Genomic DNA, 19,538 nt, shown 5'->3' with positions numbered 1-19,538 from the left:
ATGGAGAAGAAATAAGCCTTCATGCCAAATATATTACTTTCTGGATTTTTTGTACTTAGGGTAAATTTTACTTTTTCAGCTTTTAATTTATTACTTCCATCTCAACTAAATCTAAAATACAACTCATCCCTTCCTCACAACATGACATGGGAACCCTATTTCCTGTAAAGTGAACCTCACAGGCAGAGGGGCTCCAGACCTACCTGACCAATTTCAACAGACACTTTTAGCTTCCTGGGCACAGCCACTACCATGTCCTGAAATCACTTGAGACCAGGAGAAAGCATTTGAAAAAGCCTCAGCTAGGGAATGAAGTAGAAAGGGGGGGTATCAAATCACTGATTACCCTACACACCAGGCAGAACCAGTATAGAAGGCAGTAAAGTAAAGAAGGCAGATGACAAAGGATCATGTGGGAAGCCTTCTCTGGAATATCACAGCTACCACTTTTCAAAAGAGCATTGATGCAGGAAGACCACCATAATGTCAAAGTGCCAACTTCCCCAAACCCCCTCCACATGGATGAAAGCAAATTAGCTAAGTCTGAAGTTGCCCAAGCTGACATCTGAAGTGCCAAGAATGTTCCTATGCCTGCACTAGCTTCTCCTTGCGGTTGTAGAATGGCAAGGAACCTTTGTAACAAGAGAGAAGTAGCCCATGGCATTGCGCTTAAGTCTGGAAAGAACCATGCATAGCAAGGATGATAGCACCAGCTTGCTTCAGCAACAGTCTCACCTGAACCAACCCAGCAGACCTAAGGGAGAGTAGTTAGTGCAAAACCCCCTTCCGCATCAGAGCCTTCAAAAGATGCTTTTGGCAGACCAATCCAATTGGTGTCTTGAAGCAAACAAGCCCAGATCTGAAGAGGCCCTATCCTTCCTTAGGATCAAGGAAAGCCAATTGCCTCACACTTAGCTAAATTTGACAATGAGATCAGTGGAGCACTGCTGTCTTACCAGGACTGGTCTTGGCACCACCAGCACTGTAAGAGGCGCTTTCCTTTGCCCCAATTTAAGAACTCAAAGCCTAAGAAACTGCCTTTTTGGTTCCTATGGCTTAAAGGGCACATTAGAGAATAACCCCTTTCAGCCTGGGATTTAGCACAGACTTCTACTCCAAGGATGGCCCACCAGACAAACTACTTATACCCGGGGAGACTTTTTCTGGAAAGTTCTCAGACTTGAGCTACCAGACCCTCTTGCATAAGCAGATTCTGAAGCAGAGATTTCAGGACCTTTTTGGATAAAGCCTTGTAGACATTCCAGCATTTGGCAGGGTCCCTCTCTGAGGCATTTCACGTCTATCTGAAGCAAGGAACAGTGTGTGCAGGGTCACAGGAACCTACCCTACAGGATTCCTAAGTGGCTCTGTGATCTTGACCAAGACCCAAAGCAACTAAAATGTTAACAAAAAAACTTGATCCTATTCCATACCTATTAAAACTGCACATGAACTATTTACCACTATGTAAGAATAACAAAAGAGAAAGGGATAGAGTGGTCACAGAACCAACCTAACAGGTGAATGAAAAGAAACAGAGGAACCATTAGACAAGATATTTATACCATTAATTTATGCAATGTCTGACTTGGAGAAATATTACACACCTTCCAACTGTTAACTACTGCTCAGAAACTACTGATCACATGGCTCAGCATGGGATGTCTGCAGTGGTGTTCTGCAGAGGCAAATTCATAAAGGAGAATGATAGCTGCTTTTAAGGAAAGCATATGCTGCCCCCCAGTGGTAGAGTAGTGGAAGAAATTTACTATAGAAATCATGAGTTGAGAACATTGCTTCTGCATATTCACACTATAAGAGGAGTCCCCAGTGTCTCTGAGCCTCAGGAACTTTCTGGAAAGCAGTATCCATTGCAGCTATTTGAGTGTCCTCAATTCTGAATACTCAGAGCTGGGGTTACAAAGGGATGCATGACCCCAACTGTCTCAGCTCCTTCTGCTAAACTCAGCTTATAACTCGAAAGAACAAGAGGGAAAGGGGCAGGTAATTATAAATATGCAGAAGCACCACACTCAAAGATCCAGTTACCCACAACTGGAAATGGAAAGAAAATCAATGCAATTTAAGCCACAGAGTTGTTTTATAACCATCTCTGAATGTTTGATACTGCAAGAGCACTTATGTATCCCCAAAGGAAAATGTTTACAGCCTCCAGAAGCTTTCAGAAGTCTCTCTAACAAGCAAGAATAGGCAGAAGTCACCATGAAGAAGCCAATTTATTCCATCATCCCACCCCACTTACTCTTGGCTGCACCTCCTTCAGCATGGCACTAGCCTCTTCATCATAATCCAGTTTACATGCCAATGCAAGGTCATGTGCCGCCTCCTCCCAGTGACCCAGGAGTCTGGAATTGAAGAAACCAATATGGGGTTAGTAGCGCTCTCTTCCCATCCTTTAATTCGCAACAGACAAGGTGGTAGCCAATGTCCCTTTACCTGGATCCACATGAACCTTTTATAAGTGGACACACAAATGAGCACCTGAATGGTTACAGAAAAGTCCAAGACTTGATCATTACTGTGGATCATGGAAAAAAAGCCTCAAGAGCATGAAGCCCTCAGGGGATACTTCCCTGCTGCTTTATACTCCTACAACACAACTACCACTTTTGCTGGCAGAGAAGCCAAATGAGTGCTGTGAAGCCAATTAGTGCCATTCCTCTGAACAGCAGAAAAAAGAGGTTGCTGTTATGAAAAACAAGGTACTCCCTACCCAAAGTAGAAAGGTGTACCTCAGTAACAGGTATTGTATAGTCAATTAAAATGTTTAAGTGACTAATAGTATCTATTGCTAAAGAGTTTGTTACTTCTGTAGGCTGAGCTGTACACCCAGCCAGGCCCTTGTCCACTCACTCTGGTCAGAACACCTTGTTGATTCTGGTGAAAGTTGGAAATCCAAAAAAGCTTGCTTTTCCAGTTTTCACCAATATCAATATAGTTCTGACCGAAGCAGGGAGGGGCCTAACGGACCCAGCTTGAGGGACTTTCAGCAGCCTGATTTCCACTAAAATCAGGCCCACATAGTGTCCATTTGGTGGTGCAGGCAGAAGCAGCTCCCTGGCACCCTAACCACTATTTTCTAGCCCTGAGATCACTGCCTCACCACTATATCATGAGTAACCAAATGGTGATTTTAGTAGAAGTCAGGCTTTTTCAATTTTCCCCAAAATCAATATGGTTCCGCCCATTGATACACAGAGAATTTCCTATAATTTTGGAATTGATCAGATTACATACAGACAGAAAAAGATAGAGACATGCCATCAGTTTGAGTGCAGAGCCTTGCTTCACTTGGTCAATGAGTGTTGAGCCTCATTTTGCTTGGCTAGTTATATTAAGGATAATACCACCTGACTCTTACACAGCACTTTTTGCCTATAGATCTTAAAGTGCTACACAAAGGAGGCAATATCATCCCCATTTTATGGATGGTGAAAATGGAAGTAGAGGTGCAGTGACTTAACCAGCAGGCTAGTGGCACAGCCAGGAATAGAATCATAAAGCATGGATATTCCCCCACTCTATCAGGCCCTCTAACACTACTTCAGGGTGTATTAGAGTCAACCACACCAAGGAAAGTTTTAATATCATTTGGATATGTTAAGATAAGGGCCTCCATGGTCTTGTAAGTAGTTCTCAAGTGAAAACATTGCAGATCGTGATCTGACCAGATCTCATATAATTTAGCACATGGTGCATTGGTAATGAACCAATGCCCCAACATGATTCAAGGGAACACTGGAATCATGAGGTTGCTAGGAGGTGCAATTTTTAGGATGATGCAAAACTCTGGTCCTGATTTCCAAAAATCCTTAAATATACTACAGTACACTTTCTCAAGAGCAGAGTTCCTGAGTATTCACTAAATGAGAATACATATTAGACATTTTCAAAGTCCTTTAGAAAACATTGCTAATGTTTCATTACCAGTTCTGCAAATAGGATTGTTATCCTAGTGATGGTCTGCTATCTTAAGCAGATACCACCCATCATGGACCCTGTTAAGGGATGTATGTAGAAAAAATAATCTTGCCCAAAAGAAAGCAGCAAAAATTGATTTTCAATGTTAAGTAGCTTTTTTACTAACAGTTTAGTTTGTTCCTCCTTAACTGTTATATGCCTCCAAAACAAGTTTAAAAACTTTAGAAGATCATCATTCTTGAGATGTGTGGGTGCAGAGAGAAGAATAAGACAGTTAACCAAGACAACTCCATAGAAAGTAATTACAGAATTTACTAAACTTTGCTTAAAAAATCCAATTTTCATTACTTTAATAGCAAAACTCATTCTATCCTATTCATAAGAAGGATGTCAAAACACCTACCCATTTAATTGTTAATTCCTTATTACATTTAATACTTATATTACAAAAAGTAAAGTATTTCATTACAGGTTTTTGGACATTTTAGATTGGAGCCTTCACTACTAGTCCTAAACAATTTACTTTTACTAGTATAAAGTGTGTTGGGATTCTTTGGCATGAAAGACTAGCAAAATTCAAGTTATACCAGTTGACGAATAAAAATCATAGCCCTACAGTTAAGAATGTTCAATGACCAATCAGAAGATTTTGGTGATGGCTAATAAAAGGACATTTAGTACCAGAAACATTTACCCTCCCACTAAATCATCTCCTCCTTCCCACAAAACATCAGATAAACAATTCACAAGCCGTAATGGATTAGGGTAGAAAAAGAACAAAAATTGCCTCCCTCACTAATGAGTGAAGGGGGAGGTGAAACATGGCTGCAATTCTTTACCTGTGAGCTTTCCCTCGCCACTTGTAGGTCTGTGCTGAATCTGGGTTTATTTGAATGGCTCTGTCACAGTCTCTAATGGCAGCATTTGGCTTCTGTAGTTTCACAAAGACACTGACAAAAAGGACAAGATTTATTGTACATATTTAAAAACCAATCTCCATCCAATGTTGTCCATTGCCAACTCTCACAGGCAAGAAAACTAAAAGACATTGTAGCGAGGCAGTGTGGTTCCCCGCCACTCCGGGGAGGGACGAGCCTCTCCGGACACCAAAGTGGGTGGAGCCAGTGAATCCTGTGCCCGCTCCCCAGAGCTCACTAGAACAACAGCTGCTAGAGAGGCCAGATGCCTGTGGCCTAGCTCCCGGTTGGGAGACCCCAGCAATTGGCGGCTGACCTGAAGACTGGCCGATGCCTGATGATGACCAGAACCTGGAGGAGCTGCCAAGCCTACCCTTCGTCAGTTACCCTGAGGAGCCCATGGTGCTTGACCCTTTGGAGGACACCATCTGGACCCAGGTACCTCTAGAGTGGGAGTTAGGATGTAGCTCGGGGGCAGTCGACCCTAGTCTGGCTGCAGCGCTGCCAGAGCCTATGTCAGTGTTGCGGCCAGGATCCCCACTGACACAGCAGCAGGCCTTCTGCTGCTGCTAGGGCCCAGGGCTGGGACACAGTGGAGTGGGTGGGCCTGCAACCCTTCCCCCCACCCCAACTTGTGGGTGGCAGTCTCCCCCTCTCCCAGGCCCTTCGGAGCCAGGAGTCTGGACTTGCTGTTTACCTATTTGCTCAGCGCCTGCCTGAGGGCCTGAGCCATTGACTCTGTTGCCCCACCCTGACCCAGGGCCGGGGCCTGCTCGTTATATAACAGTTGCTCTGCTCCTGTCTGAGGACCTGAGCCTGTGACTCACTACTGCCTGTGGACCGGGTGTGAATAACTTATGTTTGCCTCTACTGCTGTCATGGCACGAGACCCCCGCAGCCAGGCTAATTCCCCATCACAACTGAACGGAAGTAGCGAGGCGGTATGGTTCCCTGCCGCCCCGGAGAGGGACGAGCCCCAGCCAAACCCCTCTACAGGCATGTATTTAAAGAATTCTAAAGACAAAAGATTTTGTGCTGGTGAGAGTTCTGTCTTGGTTACTGAAGTCTGCCATGTAGCCCCTGGACAGGTGAATCATGAGCAGGGACCGTGCAAGCTTTCATCAGTGTGCCTCAGTCTTGATCAGCAAGAACCACTTGAGGGTGGAAGGAAGACAAGGTTCAAGTTCTATGCAGAGTTCAAGTTCTATGTTAAAAAAGTTTACTAAGTCCTACACACACAACTCAGATGCACTGTAAAGTTGGGATCAGCAAGGGAAGAGAATTTCTCAATTGGTGGTAAAAACCAGACAGAGCTGGTGCTAAGGGCCAATTCATAAAACAGTGAACTGAGAGATTAACAGGGATGCTGGGTTTGAGGGTAGACTACATGGAGCATTGGCCAATGACCCAGACTGGACAGAAAGCTGTACTTGGATGAATCATTTATGGTAAGTCAGTGTCCTTAAACAACTGATGTTTTCTATGTGGTTTTTATTCAGAGAGTAATTTCAGTATTCAAGAACCACCCTGGATTTTGTTCACTCTGATTTTTCTTCTAAAAGGAACCAGACCAAAAAAGCTTTTGGTAGGCCTATTCCAAATAGGCAGAAAACCATTAGTGACAGAAACAGCGGGTACAGTAACTCCTCACTTAACGTTGTAGTTATGTTCCTGAAAAATGCGACTTTAAGTGAAACGATGGTAAGCGAATCCATTTCCCCATAAGAATTAATGTAAATGAGGGAGTTAGGTTCCAGAGAAAAATTTTTTCACCAGACAAAAGACTATTTATTTTTTATATATATACACACACACACACACACACACACACACACACACACACAGTTTTAAACAAACAATTTAACACTGGTACACAGTGATGATGATTGTGAAGCTTGGTTGAGGTGGAGGAGTCAGAGGGTGGGATATTTCCCTTACTGCTAAATGATGAACTAGCAATTGGCTGAGCCCTTAAGGGTGAACTCTGTCACTCTGCAAGGCAGCAGGAATGGAGGGAGATATGCCCATTTCCCTTAAGTACATTGCCTTGTTAATTAGATCAGCTTGCTGAGACTCCAACTGCTGCAAGCTCCCTGAGCCTGCTCTATGGAAGATGGGAGTAAGTGGGGTGCAGGAGCAGGGGGAGGGGGGACACCCTGACATTAGCCCCCCTCTTCTTTCCCTCCCCCCCCAGCACAGCAAGCAGGCGTCTCGGGGAGCAGCTCCAAGGCAGATAGCAGGAGCAACACATGGCAGTGGGGGGAGGGACACAGCTGAACGGCAGGCAGCTGCTGCACAGGGAACTTAGGAGAGCGGGGAGCTGATAGGGGGCTGCCAGTCCACCCTGGTTCCAAGCCCCCCACCAGCTAGCTGCAAGGGGCTGCTCTTCCTGCAAGCAGTAGACAAAGCAGACATTAGAAGGGAGCATTGCACAACTTTAAATGAGCATGTTCCCTAATTGATCAGCAACGAAACAACGTTAAACAGGACGACTTTAAGTGAGGAGTTACTGAATTTAAGGAAAAAAGGCCTAATCCAGGTTGACTTTCACATTGGTTTTATTATGGTCTAGTTGCAGAACATGATATAACTTATAGCTTGTCACGTCAGTTATAACTAGATGGCTGTGGACAAATGAAGGGCTTTATTACCAGCACTGAATGTGAAAAGATGTTTTTGGCTAAATGGACATACCATGGGACCAAATAGAAACCTTGAAGACCATGTAACATTTTGGGACTCCAACATGGAAAGCTGGGACAGAAACCTTTAGTCTATAAGGACACAGGATATTTTAAGCTATATACCATAGGTAACATTTCAATATTCTATAAACCTTAGCTTTGGGACTGCTTAGCAAAGCTTTTTGTAATATTCATCTAGGAGAGCATGTTTTATTTCACAATTTCTTCTGTTTCAATAGTTGCAATATTGTCCTGGACACTGCTGGATAAGTACTATGACTGAAAGGTACCTTGAACTAAAAATGACCTTGGGGAAGGCAGAATCACGAACATGCCAATGGCTACAAAATCCTTCCTTAGTGTCAAAAGGAGGCTGTTAAGAACCAATGCAGGCAGGGGGAGAGACAATCATGGAAAGTAGTAAGTTCTCAACTGCTGTTAACAAAAAAGTCCTTTTCAAAAGCAGCAGCTTCTCCCTGTAGTCCATGCATCATCTAAAGTTTTAACCTTTATACTGCAGCTAGCTCCTATCCCTCCTCATAATCCACCATCAAGAAATTCACCAACTCCTGCTAGTCTACTGCTACACCATGTAAATAATGACACATTTTATAAATGTAACTTTTGTTATCAAAATAATTAGTGATTAACTAACAAGGAAATAAGTTATGTGGTTATGAGCCACTTCAGCACTTCCACCTCTCACACCATTTTATCAAAAGTGTTGCAGGAAATTTTTTAAAGGTATTGAAGAATTAAGAGCCTGTTTGAAGCTATACAATTCTGTGACATACTGTAAGACTCCCACATTTTCATAAGCTAGGTTGGAAATACAGTGCAAGCCAGATAGAAAAGGGGAGTTGCATTTGCACGATCAAGATCTGGTCTCAAGCAACAAATTATGGAGGTACCTGGTAACCACTCCAGAGTTAGGGACTGTATTCTAAAACAGGGCATAAATCCCTTTATTTCTCCAGAAGTAGGCAATCAAGTGGTGTTACGTTTCATACAGTTTTTACGACCCTTTATATTTTCTGTGCAGTTTTTTTTCTCGTTTCTCTCCATAAATTTATAATATGAATCTGGGCGCTGGTTGAAAATTTTCCTTGTTTCTTACTTTTCATTGTTAATCAATCCAGACAAAAGCTTGATAGAGGTGGATCCTAAGGATATTTAGTGCAGCAAGTAGCTTAAAACACCCCAAATGTTGTATTTGGGGTCATCTTTAGCAGTTCCTCATGTTCTAACTGGAAGTTTGTGGGCTACACACACAAACTTGATTGATATAGAGGTGTACAAAAGTGATTTTCTGAGGTAGAGGAGACTGGGTGCCCAGATGCCTGATCATTGAGGCTATGTCTATCTAAAACCTTCTGTCAGGAGGTACACTTTTCTGTCAGGTTTTACCTTACAGCAGAAAAGAGTTCACATGCAACTACTGACACAATGGTTAATACAGACCTTTTGACAGAAAGTATTCTTCATCTTCTACCCACCACAGGTCTGCCCCCCCCCCACTTTGTAGAACCTCACCCACAACATTAAAAAAATATACAAAAGCTCCACTGAGTAGTTAAGGTTGATACATCCACCATACCAGACAAAACCACCATGGTTTTGTGAGATGTGGTCTATAACATATTATAATGGCAAGACATGCTGATGGATGGATGGATGGATGGATGAATGGAGGGTATGTACTGTTAAGTAATTTAACTTCTAATTTATTGGTTTTGTATAGCAATCTCAACCATTTCATAGTGAAGGGCCGCACATATAGCTGTACACATGCACGCAGAACAATGCTCAATGGCCAGAACAGAAAGTGGAGGTTAGCTGGACTGGATGACCCAGGAAGTAATTTCCGTATCTAGGTGAGAAAAAAATCTAAACAAAGTTAATTGCAGATGGTCTTCTTGCTAACTATAACACAAGAAACTTTAGATTTTCCTTATAAGTAGGGCACTACCAAATTCACAGTCCACTTTGGTCAATTTCACAGTCATAGGATTTTAAAAATAGTAAATTTCATGATTTCACCTATTTAAATCTGAAATTTCACAGTGTTGTAATTGTAGGGGTCCTGACCCAAAAGAGTTGTGTGTGTGTGGGGGCGGTCACAAGGTTATTGGGGGGGGGGGGGGGTTGAGTTACTGCTACCCTTACTTCTGCGCTGCTGCTGGTGGCAGTGCTGCCTTCAGAGCTGGGCAGCTGGAGAGTGGTGGCTGCTGGCAGGGAGCCCAGCTCTGAAGGCAGAGCCACTGCCAGCAGCAGGACAGAAGAATGGCATGGTATGGCAATGCCACCTTTACTTCCGTGCTGCTGCCTGCAGAACTGGCCCCTTAGTCAGCAGCCGTCACTCTGCAGCTACCCAGCTCTGAAGGCAGCAGCGCAGAAGAAAGGGTGGCATGGTATGGTACCCTTACTTCTGTGCTGCTGCTGGCAAGGCACTGCCTTCAGGGCTGGGTGTTTGGCCAATAGCCACCGCTCTCCAGCCGCCCAGCTCTGAAGGCAGCACAGAAGTAAGGGTGGCAATACAGCAACCCCCCTAAAATAACCTTGTGATAGAGACTGAACAATGTAATAGGAGACAGTCTATCACATCTGACTTGCAGTCCAATAACTCCCAAGAATTATGTAAAACTAAAAGCTATTTTGCTTTTTTTCCAATCTTTACACAGATTCAGAATATCCTTTCCTCCTTAAATCTCCCCCCAAATTATATACGAGCTGGAATCTCAGCTTTCTAGTCCACCATGGCCCCTTTAAAGAGATCAGGTTATGTATAGGAAAACAAATCACTGGTCTATATATCACTCACCTGGCTCGCTTAGCATACAAGATGGCTAAGTGAGGATTCAACTTGATTGCTTCAGTGAACAAGTTAATGGCTTTCTGAAGTTCACCTGAAAGGCAAGTACCAGTAAAGTTTCAATTACCCCACAGGGAGATAAAATCCAGTTTTCCACCATCTACTGAGTGTTGTGTACCACCAACATAAGAAGAAAGTCACATTTCTGTCTTAAAGTTTACCAGTATTGTTGAAAACCAACACCACCCCAAATTACTATAAAATAATCTATTTCAATGTACTTTGCACATTTGACTTTTTTTTTTACTAGTTATTTATGCAGTTTCCCCTTTTATTTATGTGGGTCTTCCACACAGCAACAGGGGAAAGAAAAACACTTAAAAATTGGAAGTGCAATGGTAAAACAAAAACATGCACAGGAACTCATGGACAGATGTAGTACCCAAAACCAACTTGAAATTTAGTCAATTTAAAAATAAAAGTTAAATATGTCCATTTACAATTCCCTATAGAAAATATAATGGCAGATATTTTGGACCAAAATTAGTAATCCCTAGAAAGACAGCCCAAATGTACTTTTAACCACTATTAAAATGGAGAATTTTAAATTTAATGTGTTTTTAGTAAGAAAAAAATACCCCCTAAAATACTTTTCCTTATCTTCAAAGGGTCCCTTTAAATAAGACTATTTGCATGTACGGCAACGCTGAGATTAGCAACAAAGACATTCCAAAACAGTGGAAGGCAGCAGAGCAAGGAAATCATGAAGACATCAAGATTTTGAGCTAAAGCATGTGGACTGCCTAGGACACAACACATGCTGCTGTGAAAACAGACTTGGACAAGATGGACACATGTTTTTTAAAATGGATATTCCATAGAGCCACATCAGGTTCCCCATCAGTACACAACCAGGCTGCAGAAATAGTGTTCTATTCATCAGTTTGATGAGTGTCGATTTAAGAGCTTTGTTCTCTGCTGGTCCCCCCCCCCAATCTCTTCTTTTCCTGGGCTATTCCTTTATTTGTTTATTTAACTAAGGTGTTTCAGAAAACAATTTATACAGAATCTTATATACAAAATGAAGTTGTGTTGTGCCAGGATACCAATGATGGAGTGGAGGGTGTAAAACAAGCAGCTTTGGCAGGCAAGAAGAGTGGTATCCATAACCAAAAAGCAGGGTGTGCAGACAAGGGCTCCCCCATTGAACTTCAGTATTACCATGCTTCTAGGCATGTCTCGTTAAGACAACAAATTATATCTGGAACTCAATACAAGGAATGAATTCCACCAGCAGAAGCTTTTAAACAGTCCACTCCCTAGCCCCACTCCTTCCTGCAGACTGGAAAAATTCCAGGACGCTTTAAGTCAGATTTTAACAGACTTGTAAGTGAAAGCACTGGCCACAACAGCAGCTGATAACAGCTACACCCTCCAAGTATGTGCTAAGGTACAGAACCCCTCACCTTCACCTAGGGCATGAATGCCCTCCATCTTCTTCTCATTGGCCTCGTCCATCATCTCTTCAGTTACCTATGAAACAAAGGAAACAAAGTTGAGACCAAAAGCAGCAGACTTGGATGGGGGTCAGGAAAGGGAACTAATGTTCTCTAACTCTAGGATTCTGCCTAATTTGGGCTAAAGATTCAGTTGAGCAAGCAGAGACTCCCAAGTGTATTTAAGTTCAATTTCAAAAAAGAAGGGAGGAGAGCAGCACACTGCTCATAAGGAATAGGAGGACACCCAAATATTATTTTTCATTTGTTAGTGAGGGATTTCTATATTTAGTTTTCAGACATTTAAAAAAATTTTAGTTGCTCATTTTTATGTCCAGCCATGATTCTCACCAAAGTTAATGGGAGTTCTGCTACTATCACTGACGGAAGCAGGCTTTTAGTTAGGAGAGATCTTAATTTTCAATGGATGAGTTTCCTGTTCAGAAGGGAAGGGAAGGGTGGGGTGGGGGAGAAGAGGGAGAACTGAAGGCATTAAAAACCAATGACTGGCTGTCTAACCAATATATGTTTCCTTTGAGTTTAAATTTCACTCAACCCCCCCCAAAAAACCCACAATCAAAACAAAACATCAAAAACTATACAGAAGCAGCAACTCCTCCAATGCAATGGAAGCTGAAGATGTTTACCTCCACATTTTCATCTCCCATTTCTTGGGGATCATCCTTGTCTGGTTCAATCACTCCCTCATTGTCAATTTCTGCAAAGACAAAAGTTAAGGATTTGAACACTAATGTGGAAAATTAAATTCTTCCACCTACAAATACAATAGATAGTGCTACATTCATGTTCAAATTGATGAATAGTTGCAGTAACAGTTACTTCCTTACCCAAGTCACTCTCCTCACTCTCAGGCTCTGGTGGCTTAACTGGCTCCTCTGGCTGCTTGTCTGTTTTATCCTAATAAAGGGAGGACAGAAATCTGTAGGTATGTGTTATCTATGGTCAAGTAGTCCATTTCCAGGCCAACAATCCCAAGGCATCAGAAAACTCCACTACAAAGTCTTCAGCAGCTAAAGGATATCCCACGTATGGCTAAGGAGATTTATTTGTAGTTTTAAAAGAATGACATAAAACCCTTCTCCTCACTTTCCTACACTAATGCCAACTTCTGACCCATAAATTGCAGTTTGTCAGACTTTCCTTCAGGGTTTATGCTTTAACAACTTTCAAGTAAATTGGCATATCATCCACGTAGTATCATCCACATTACTAGAGCCAACATTGCAATGAACACTAATTTGCCCCTTACTTCCAGTCTCAGTGGAACCAAGGTTTGAATGAACCACAGAAACTGGATTTCCCTTGCCCACAGATGTGCTGATTTGTGATCAGAGATCCTCTTTGCATAGTATCTAAGAAACAGCTTTTCCTATCCATCCATACAGCTAAAACTCAGCTTGTGTCTCAATTACTGCAGCACCTTTTTCTATGGCCTTGACAACGTAATCGTGCTCCTCTCATATCCATTCAGAATGCTGATGCAGAGATAATTTTCTTAGTCTGTTGCTTAGGCCATAACACCTTTTTTAGCATCCCTCCACTGGCTTCCCTCACCTCTTATGCATCAAACATAAGTTGCTTGACTTCACTTTCAAGGCCCTTCATGGCCAATTCCCGACCCTATCATCTCTCCTACACTGTCCAGATGTTGATTCCAGGCTCCACTGAGTATTTACATTTTCCAACAAGCACCTTTGTGCTTTCTCCCATGCTGCCACTCATATTTGGGAAAAGCTCCCAATAAAAATCTAAAGCTACCTCATCATGCACCAGCTTTCCTTTGCCATGATGCCTACAAAAAACTTGACAATAGGTAAGCCACTGGTGCACTGATACCAATGTCTATCAAGCTGACCAACATGGTCTCATTGTGTCCTTACATTCCTGTATGTAGCCATTTGTTGTCTCATCTCTTATACTTAGATTGTAAACTCTTTGGGGCAGGGACCTTCTTTTTGTTTGTACTGCAGCTAGCATACTGGGATCCTGGATCATGACTAGAACACCTAGGCACTATGGTAATACAAATAATAAATAAGAGCTCAGGTACATTAGACAGAATGGCGTGTGGCAAGTCTGCAGGCACTATTAACAAAAGGCTCCCTTCAGTCTCTGAAATGGTCACAATCCAGCACCAAATATACAAGATTCCTCGATGTTTCCAGTCATCTTCTTTGGAAATTTTAAACAAACCCATTTGTCCCATTCTTCGTGCAAATTCTGACAGCAAATTTTTTTTAATAATTTTTTTTTGGCACAGAATTCTAATGTTTATAATTATAAATATCCCATCTCTTACCTTCATTGTTTCTGCAGAGGCATTATCCGGAGCAGGTGGTATCGTACCTCCCATGCTTTTTAAAAAAAGGGGGGAAACAAAAGTTATTGAAGTGCAGCCTTTTCAGCAGGGTTTCAATTAAAGAGAATGAGAAAGGACTGTCCCAAGAAAAGCTGAAATGGAATCAACCCACCAGTTAACATCTGTCAAAGGGAAAGCATCCAACAGCAAAAAGCAGATGCACACCAGTATTTTATCTGGCTTAATGCAGCAATAGTTAGTTCTGACTCAGTTGGCCCCTGCATCTTAAGTTCTCTATTGTAAGACACTCATTTTAAAAAAGAAATGCTGCTTTTTTGAAAGCAGAAATTGGTCATGCTGCTCTCTGACCTATAGATAAGTTTTGGAGAAAGTTGGATACAATTTTGTTAGATCCTTTTCCATCTTTAGATAATGCAGCATTAAAAAATGCTAGCAGTTTTCACCCACTAAGAACAGACTTTCTGATGGAAGGAACCAGGTAATGAAAAACTAGCCATTTGAAAATGGTTTATGCAACAACAACTAATGTTCTGCTGTAAAAAAAAAAACAATAAAAAAAAAAAGTCGTATGTGAAAAGTCCACACAAATAAAAGGCAAACTAACTACATAACAGAAATATTGAGTCTGCCATACACAAAATACTATCAAATGCAAATGAAACACTAGATAGCGATCTGTTTGAGTACTCAAGTGTTTCTTTAACACTAGTAGATTAGTAGTATTTACTCTGACAATATCCTTTTAATGCAGCATAAACACGCTGCATTAAGACTTTGGATGAGCAGCGAAGGAGAACCAGTGTTTGAATAGCCTAGCTCAGTGTTTCTCAACCTTTCTGTGCTGGCAACCCCTTTGGACTTAAAAAAAATTGTGACTCCCACCTCCCCAAAACACACTGCAACCCCCTACCTTAAGCTCAAGGTGCAGGGCTTCTGCCTTGCTCGGGGGTCCAGGGCTGTAACATGTAAATTAGCTTTGCGGGGTCTTCTGTGACGTGGGGATCCAGGCAATTGCCCTGCTTCCTACCCCCTAACGCTGGCCCTGCTTGCGACCCCCACCCCAAACCCTTCCATGACCACCCTTGGGGTCTCAACCCTCAGCTTGAGAAACACTGATTTAGCTCAATAAGAAGTAATAGGGTATGTAAGTATATTCTATAACAAACAGTACTGCATACAGGGCCGCCTTTAGGGAAAATGGCACCTTGGGCAAACTTGCATTTTGGTTCCCCTGGCCCCCATGGGTGTGGTGCCCCCCCAATGCCCCAGCAGCTCCCCTTCTTCCCTTGACCCCAAAGGCCAGTTCCCACTCCTATGCCCCTAATCCCTGCACCCCCTTCACTCCTAACCCCTGCATCCCCCTCCTACACCCACACGGGCAAACTGACCTGGATGCACAAAGCAGCTGGCATTGCTGCTCGCTCCCCCCCCAGACTGCTGCTCCTCTGCTCCGCACACCCCTGGGGGGGGGGAGGGGGAGGGAGTGCGAGGAGCAACGTCAAGGCTCCCCGCATGCAGGTCACTTTCCACCTGGGCTGCATAAGGAGAGGGCACAAGAGAAGCAGCTCCTGATGCCTCACAGCACAGCGCGGGTTGGGAAAGTGACCTGGATGTAGGGAGTCCTGGTGTGTGTGTTGAGGGGTGGGGTGGGGGAGAGACGGTGTGTGAGAGAGCGTGCGGGGGTAAAAACAGCTAACAAAAGCAAAAGCTGGCCAAAACACCAAACATGTGCTGCTCCCAGTAAAAGGGAACCATCAGACTATCTCATCCTTCACATTTCTCATATGAACTACCAGGGCTTGAATTAAATTTTTGTATGAAATTGGGGCGAATTTAAAAACTGTTTAAAGTATTTTAAAAATAAAAAATATGAAAAAATTTAATACATTTTATTTACAGTGTCTTTATTCATACTAGTCTTGCTAGTCCTTCCCCCCTAGGCAGAGAGGGGCAGAGACTAGGATCAGGACCAGCGGTGCCCCCAAAAGACCAGGCCAACCCTCCAAATTGGACCCGACCCACATCCCTCCCCAGACCGAACCCCCTGAACTGAACCAGACCCACATTCCTCCCCTCCCCCCCCCGGGACCAAACGGGACCCAACCCACATCTCTCCCTAGACCAGGGGCGCTGGTGGGGGGGGGGGGGGGAATGGGGCAAAGGGACTCCAGTTGCTCTGAGGGGGCTCACCTGGAGCAAGGAGCACCCACTGGGTGCTGCTTCCTGCCCATGCTCCCCAGCGTCCGCATTCAAATAATGGTGGGGCAGAGCTGCATGCGCAGCACCCTCCCACCAGTAATGCCCCAGGGCCAGCGGGGCCCAAGAGCCCAGGGAGGAGGCAGGGGCCATGCCACTGGGTGAGCCCACCTGCCTGCGGCGCGCAGCAGCCAGAAACCACCAGGCCTGTCGCTGAGCCCCCCTCACCCCCACCAGCGGAGCTGCAGCACCTGAGGGCCCCCCCCCCCCCCCGAGCCCTCAGGCGCTGCAGCCAGAGGAGCAAGTGGGGTGGGGGGAAGGCAGCACTGGGCCCACTGGCCGAGAAGAGCGGTGGGGAGGGGCTGGGCTGGGTAGAGAGGAACAGTGGCCGCAGCACATGGAGCCCTCTTTGGTGGGCCGCTGCCCACCCCAAAGGCTGGCCCTGACTGCAAATACCCTTGGGTGTAATTACTTTGCTCACTTTATGTTACAGGTGGGAATGCAGTGCACATAGCAACAGTTCCTTCTAAACTTTTGCCCTTAACAGGCTCTCAGACTTCAGGTGCAACTTTTCTAAGCATTTATTTAAGCCAACCCAAAGAGATTTCACAGTAACCCCCCCCCCCCCCCCAAACAGCCAGCAGCTCAGCAAAAGTGAGCAACACTAATGACTAGTTGAGGTTACCCTGCATGTGCTTACAGCCCACAGGGATGCTTGCTCTTCTGCACAATCCATGAAAGGAAGCCATTAGTTGAGTTCTAAATAGCTTGAATATTTAATAGTTACAGCGCCAACATGGACCCTACCAAGAAATTAAGATTCACATGCATCCATCTAATGCTTTTAATAACATTTTAATGCCACTATTATGCTTAATGAAAAAAGGAAATGTGTTAGGAACATTTTCAACAACTGGTTCATTTGCTCAACATGGGGGGGGGGGCAGAGAGAGAGAAGAGGAGTGACCATATTTGTTTTTGGTTTTTACTCACGAGGTTTTCAATTCATTAACCCTGAGAAGCCAATAAATGCTGGGATAGACACTTGTATTATTCTGAGATCTGCAACTAATACCCCTAAACAAGTGCTAAATCAAAGTTGGTCTGAAGGATGAGTGAGTTTTAAGTTCTGATACTTTGAACCATCGCAACCTGAAAAAAATGCAATATACCATACTGTTGATGGTGTGTGGAATTTATTTCTAGCCCTTGTGACTCAAAGTTCTGGACCCTAGGGTACAGGTAAAATGTGATATGCCTGAATTCAAGAAAAAAGCTATATAACTACCCAAACTTCAACACTCAATACAGAAAAAGGGATTTGATATTCAACTCAAAAGATTCCTGTTCTCACGTACACAGTTGAAAAGAATATTCAACCTGAAGTAATCAGTTTGAAAAATTAATAGTTTTAGGGACTGCATCAGACCCAGGCCCCTGTCAGTTTTTGTTGTCTTGCAACATTTTGGGGGGCTTTATTTCCCCCCCCCCCATTTTTCTTTTCCCTTTTGAGACATGTAAGTAGTATATTAAAAAATGTTTTTCATTTAGTCTTTTACATGTGATATCTTAGACGTTACCTATAATAGTGGGCAAAATATTCTCAAAAAAAAAAAGAGAGCGTGCTTTTTAAAACAGGGTCTTTTTTACTTACTGCCAGATTTCCAATTAATAATGCTTCCTTCCTCTCTGAGGAAAATATCAGCAAGGACTTATTTTCTCCTTCCCAAGTTCTTCTGGAACATCAAGAGGGAACTAGCTGTTGGAACCAAATGGGTGCGTTCCATAGATAGATTTATTTGGATGGTAGAAGTCACTAGACTTTGGCAGACCTTATATTTCTTGTCTTGTTTCCAAACAACCAGCACTTGTATTTTCATTGTGAGAAGCACCTGTTTCAAATCCATGTTATTTCCAGCAAGAGCTACAGTGCACACATACTGCAAGTGCCTTACTATGTGGAACCTAGATTGATGGTTGCGGAGGAATAAATCTACATCTCACAAGAGGTACTTTGGGCACTTTGTATTGTAAGCCACCACACACTTCTGCGACTGTAAAATCGGATCACTTGGGCTTTCTGAACCAGAAGGCTAAAACCTGTTGGATGGTGGAGGACAGGTAAAGTTCGGACAGTAGGGTCTCGTTTGAAGGCGTTTAACACGTGCTATACGGTGGATGCCCCTTGCTGCTGGTTACTTTTGTGGCTCTGAACTACCGAGTTACATCGGGGGCAGATTTATTGAGACAGACGGACAATAGCTGCAGCTACGCGGGTCAAGACACGGGTCATCCCACCGCCTGGTTTAGGCGCTAAGCGGAGCGCCCCGTGTCTGGAGGGAGCGGTGCCTCCCTGCACCGCGCCGCACGCCAGGCTACGCCATGGGCCGGGCAGCGCCCGAGACTGGCTACTGCCGAGGGTCCGGCTCCAGACACAGACACAGCCCGGACAGCGCGCTGGTCGCGCTCCCCTCGCACACGGCTCCGCACCCGGGCAGCGCCGGGGCCAGGGTCCGACCGCCGCGCCCTGCCCCCCAGGCAGCCCCGCGACCCCCCCCCGGCACGCGGCGCCGACTCACCTCTCCACCCACTCGCGCAGGAAGCGCAGCTCCTCGCTGTGCAGCAGGCCCGGGTTCTCCTTGCAGAGCTTCACGAAGGCCCTCAGCTCGCTCACCTTCCGCGGATCCATGGCCGGCCGGGCCCCCTCACCGCCGCGCTGGAACTTCCCAGCCCCCGCGTCCCGCTCCCCGCGCAGCTCCGCCTCCGGGCTCCCGTCCCTGTGCTGCTGCTGCAGCGGCCGCCCTACCCCGCGCGCAGGCCTGGCAGTGCCTCGCTCCCGCCCCGCGGCTCCGCCTCCAGGGTCCGCAGCCCCCCGCCCCCGCTGAAGCCCCGCCTCTCGGCCCTTCCGCTACGCGGCTGCCGGAACCTTCTAGAAGGCGAACGTGTGACTGTCCGTTACACGTCCTGCCTCCGCGCGACCCACGCGCCAGTCCGACACCCCCCCACTCTGTTACGTCATCAGCCGCCTCCTCGATTCACGCAAGACCCTGCTCGGCGTTAGCCGGGCAGCCCCTAGCACTCGCCTGAGGCACCTCCTTTATAGACCGGCGGCGGTTTGTGTCGCCACCTAAGGCTTGGGACACGCCGGGG

General features: G+C 44.8%; 1 protein-coding gene across 1 annotated transcript in view; it reads right to left on the bottom strand.

Annotated features, from left to right (window-relative positions):
* ST13 (ST13 Hsp70 interacting protein) overlaps positions 1-19,219 on the bottom strand; it is a 37,430-nt gene extending 18,211 nt beyond the window's left edge. The window contains exons 1-8 of the mRNA XM_024200408.2: positions 18,968-19,219; positions 14,172-14,226; positions 12,700-12,769; positions 12,499-12,569; positions 11,822-11,888; positions 10,365-10,449; positions 4,782-4,892; positions 2,264-2,366 (exon numbers count right to left, since the gene is read on the bottom strand). Of these exons, the coding sequence (XP_024056176.1) occupies positions 2,264-2,366; positions 4,782-4,892; positions 10,365-10,449; positions 11,822-11,888; positions 12,499-12,569; positions 12,700-12,769; positions 14,172-14,226; positions 18,968-19,077 (672 nt within the window). The 5' untranslated portion in view covers positions 19,078-19,219. The remainder of the gene's footprint in view (positions 1-2,263; positions 2,367-4,781; positions 4,893-10,364; positions 10,450-11,821; positions 11,889-12,498; positions 12,570-12,699; positions 12,770-14,171; positions 14,227-18,967) is intronic.
* Between the last annotated feature and the right edge of the window lie 319 nt (positions 19,220-19,538).

Source organism: Terrapene carolina, unplaced genomic scaffold (genome assembly GCF_002925995.2).
Source record: "Terrapene carolina triunguis isolate 2854851 unplaced genomic scaffold, T_m_triunguis-2.0 Scaffold247, whole genome shotgun sequence".
Classification (NCBI taxonomy): Eukaryota; Metazoa; Chordata; order Testudines; family Emydidae; genus Terrapene; species Terrapene triunguis.
The sequence above is the reverse complement of the archived record's forward strand: the minus strand, read 5'-3'. Positions and strand labels throughout refer to the sequence as shown.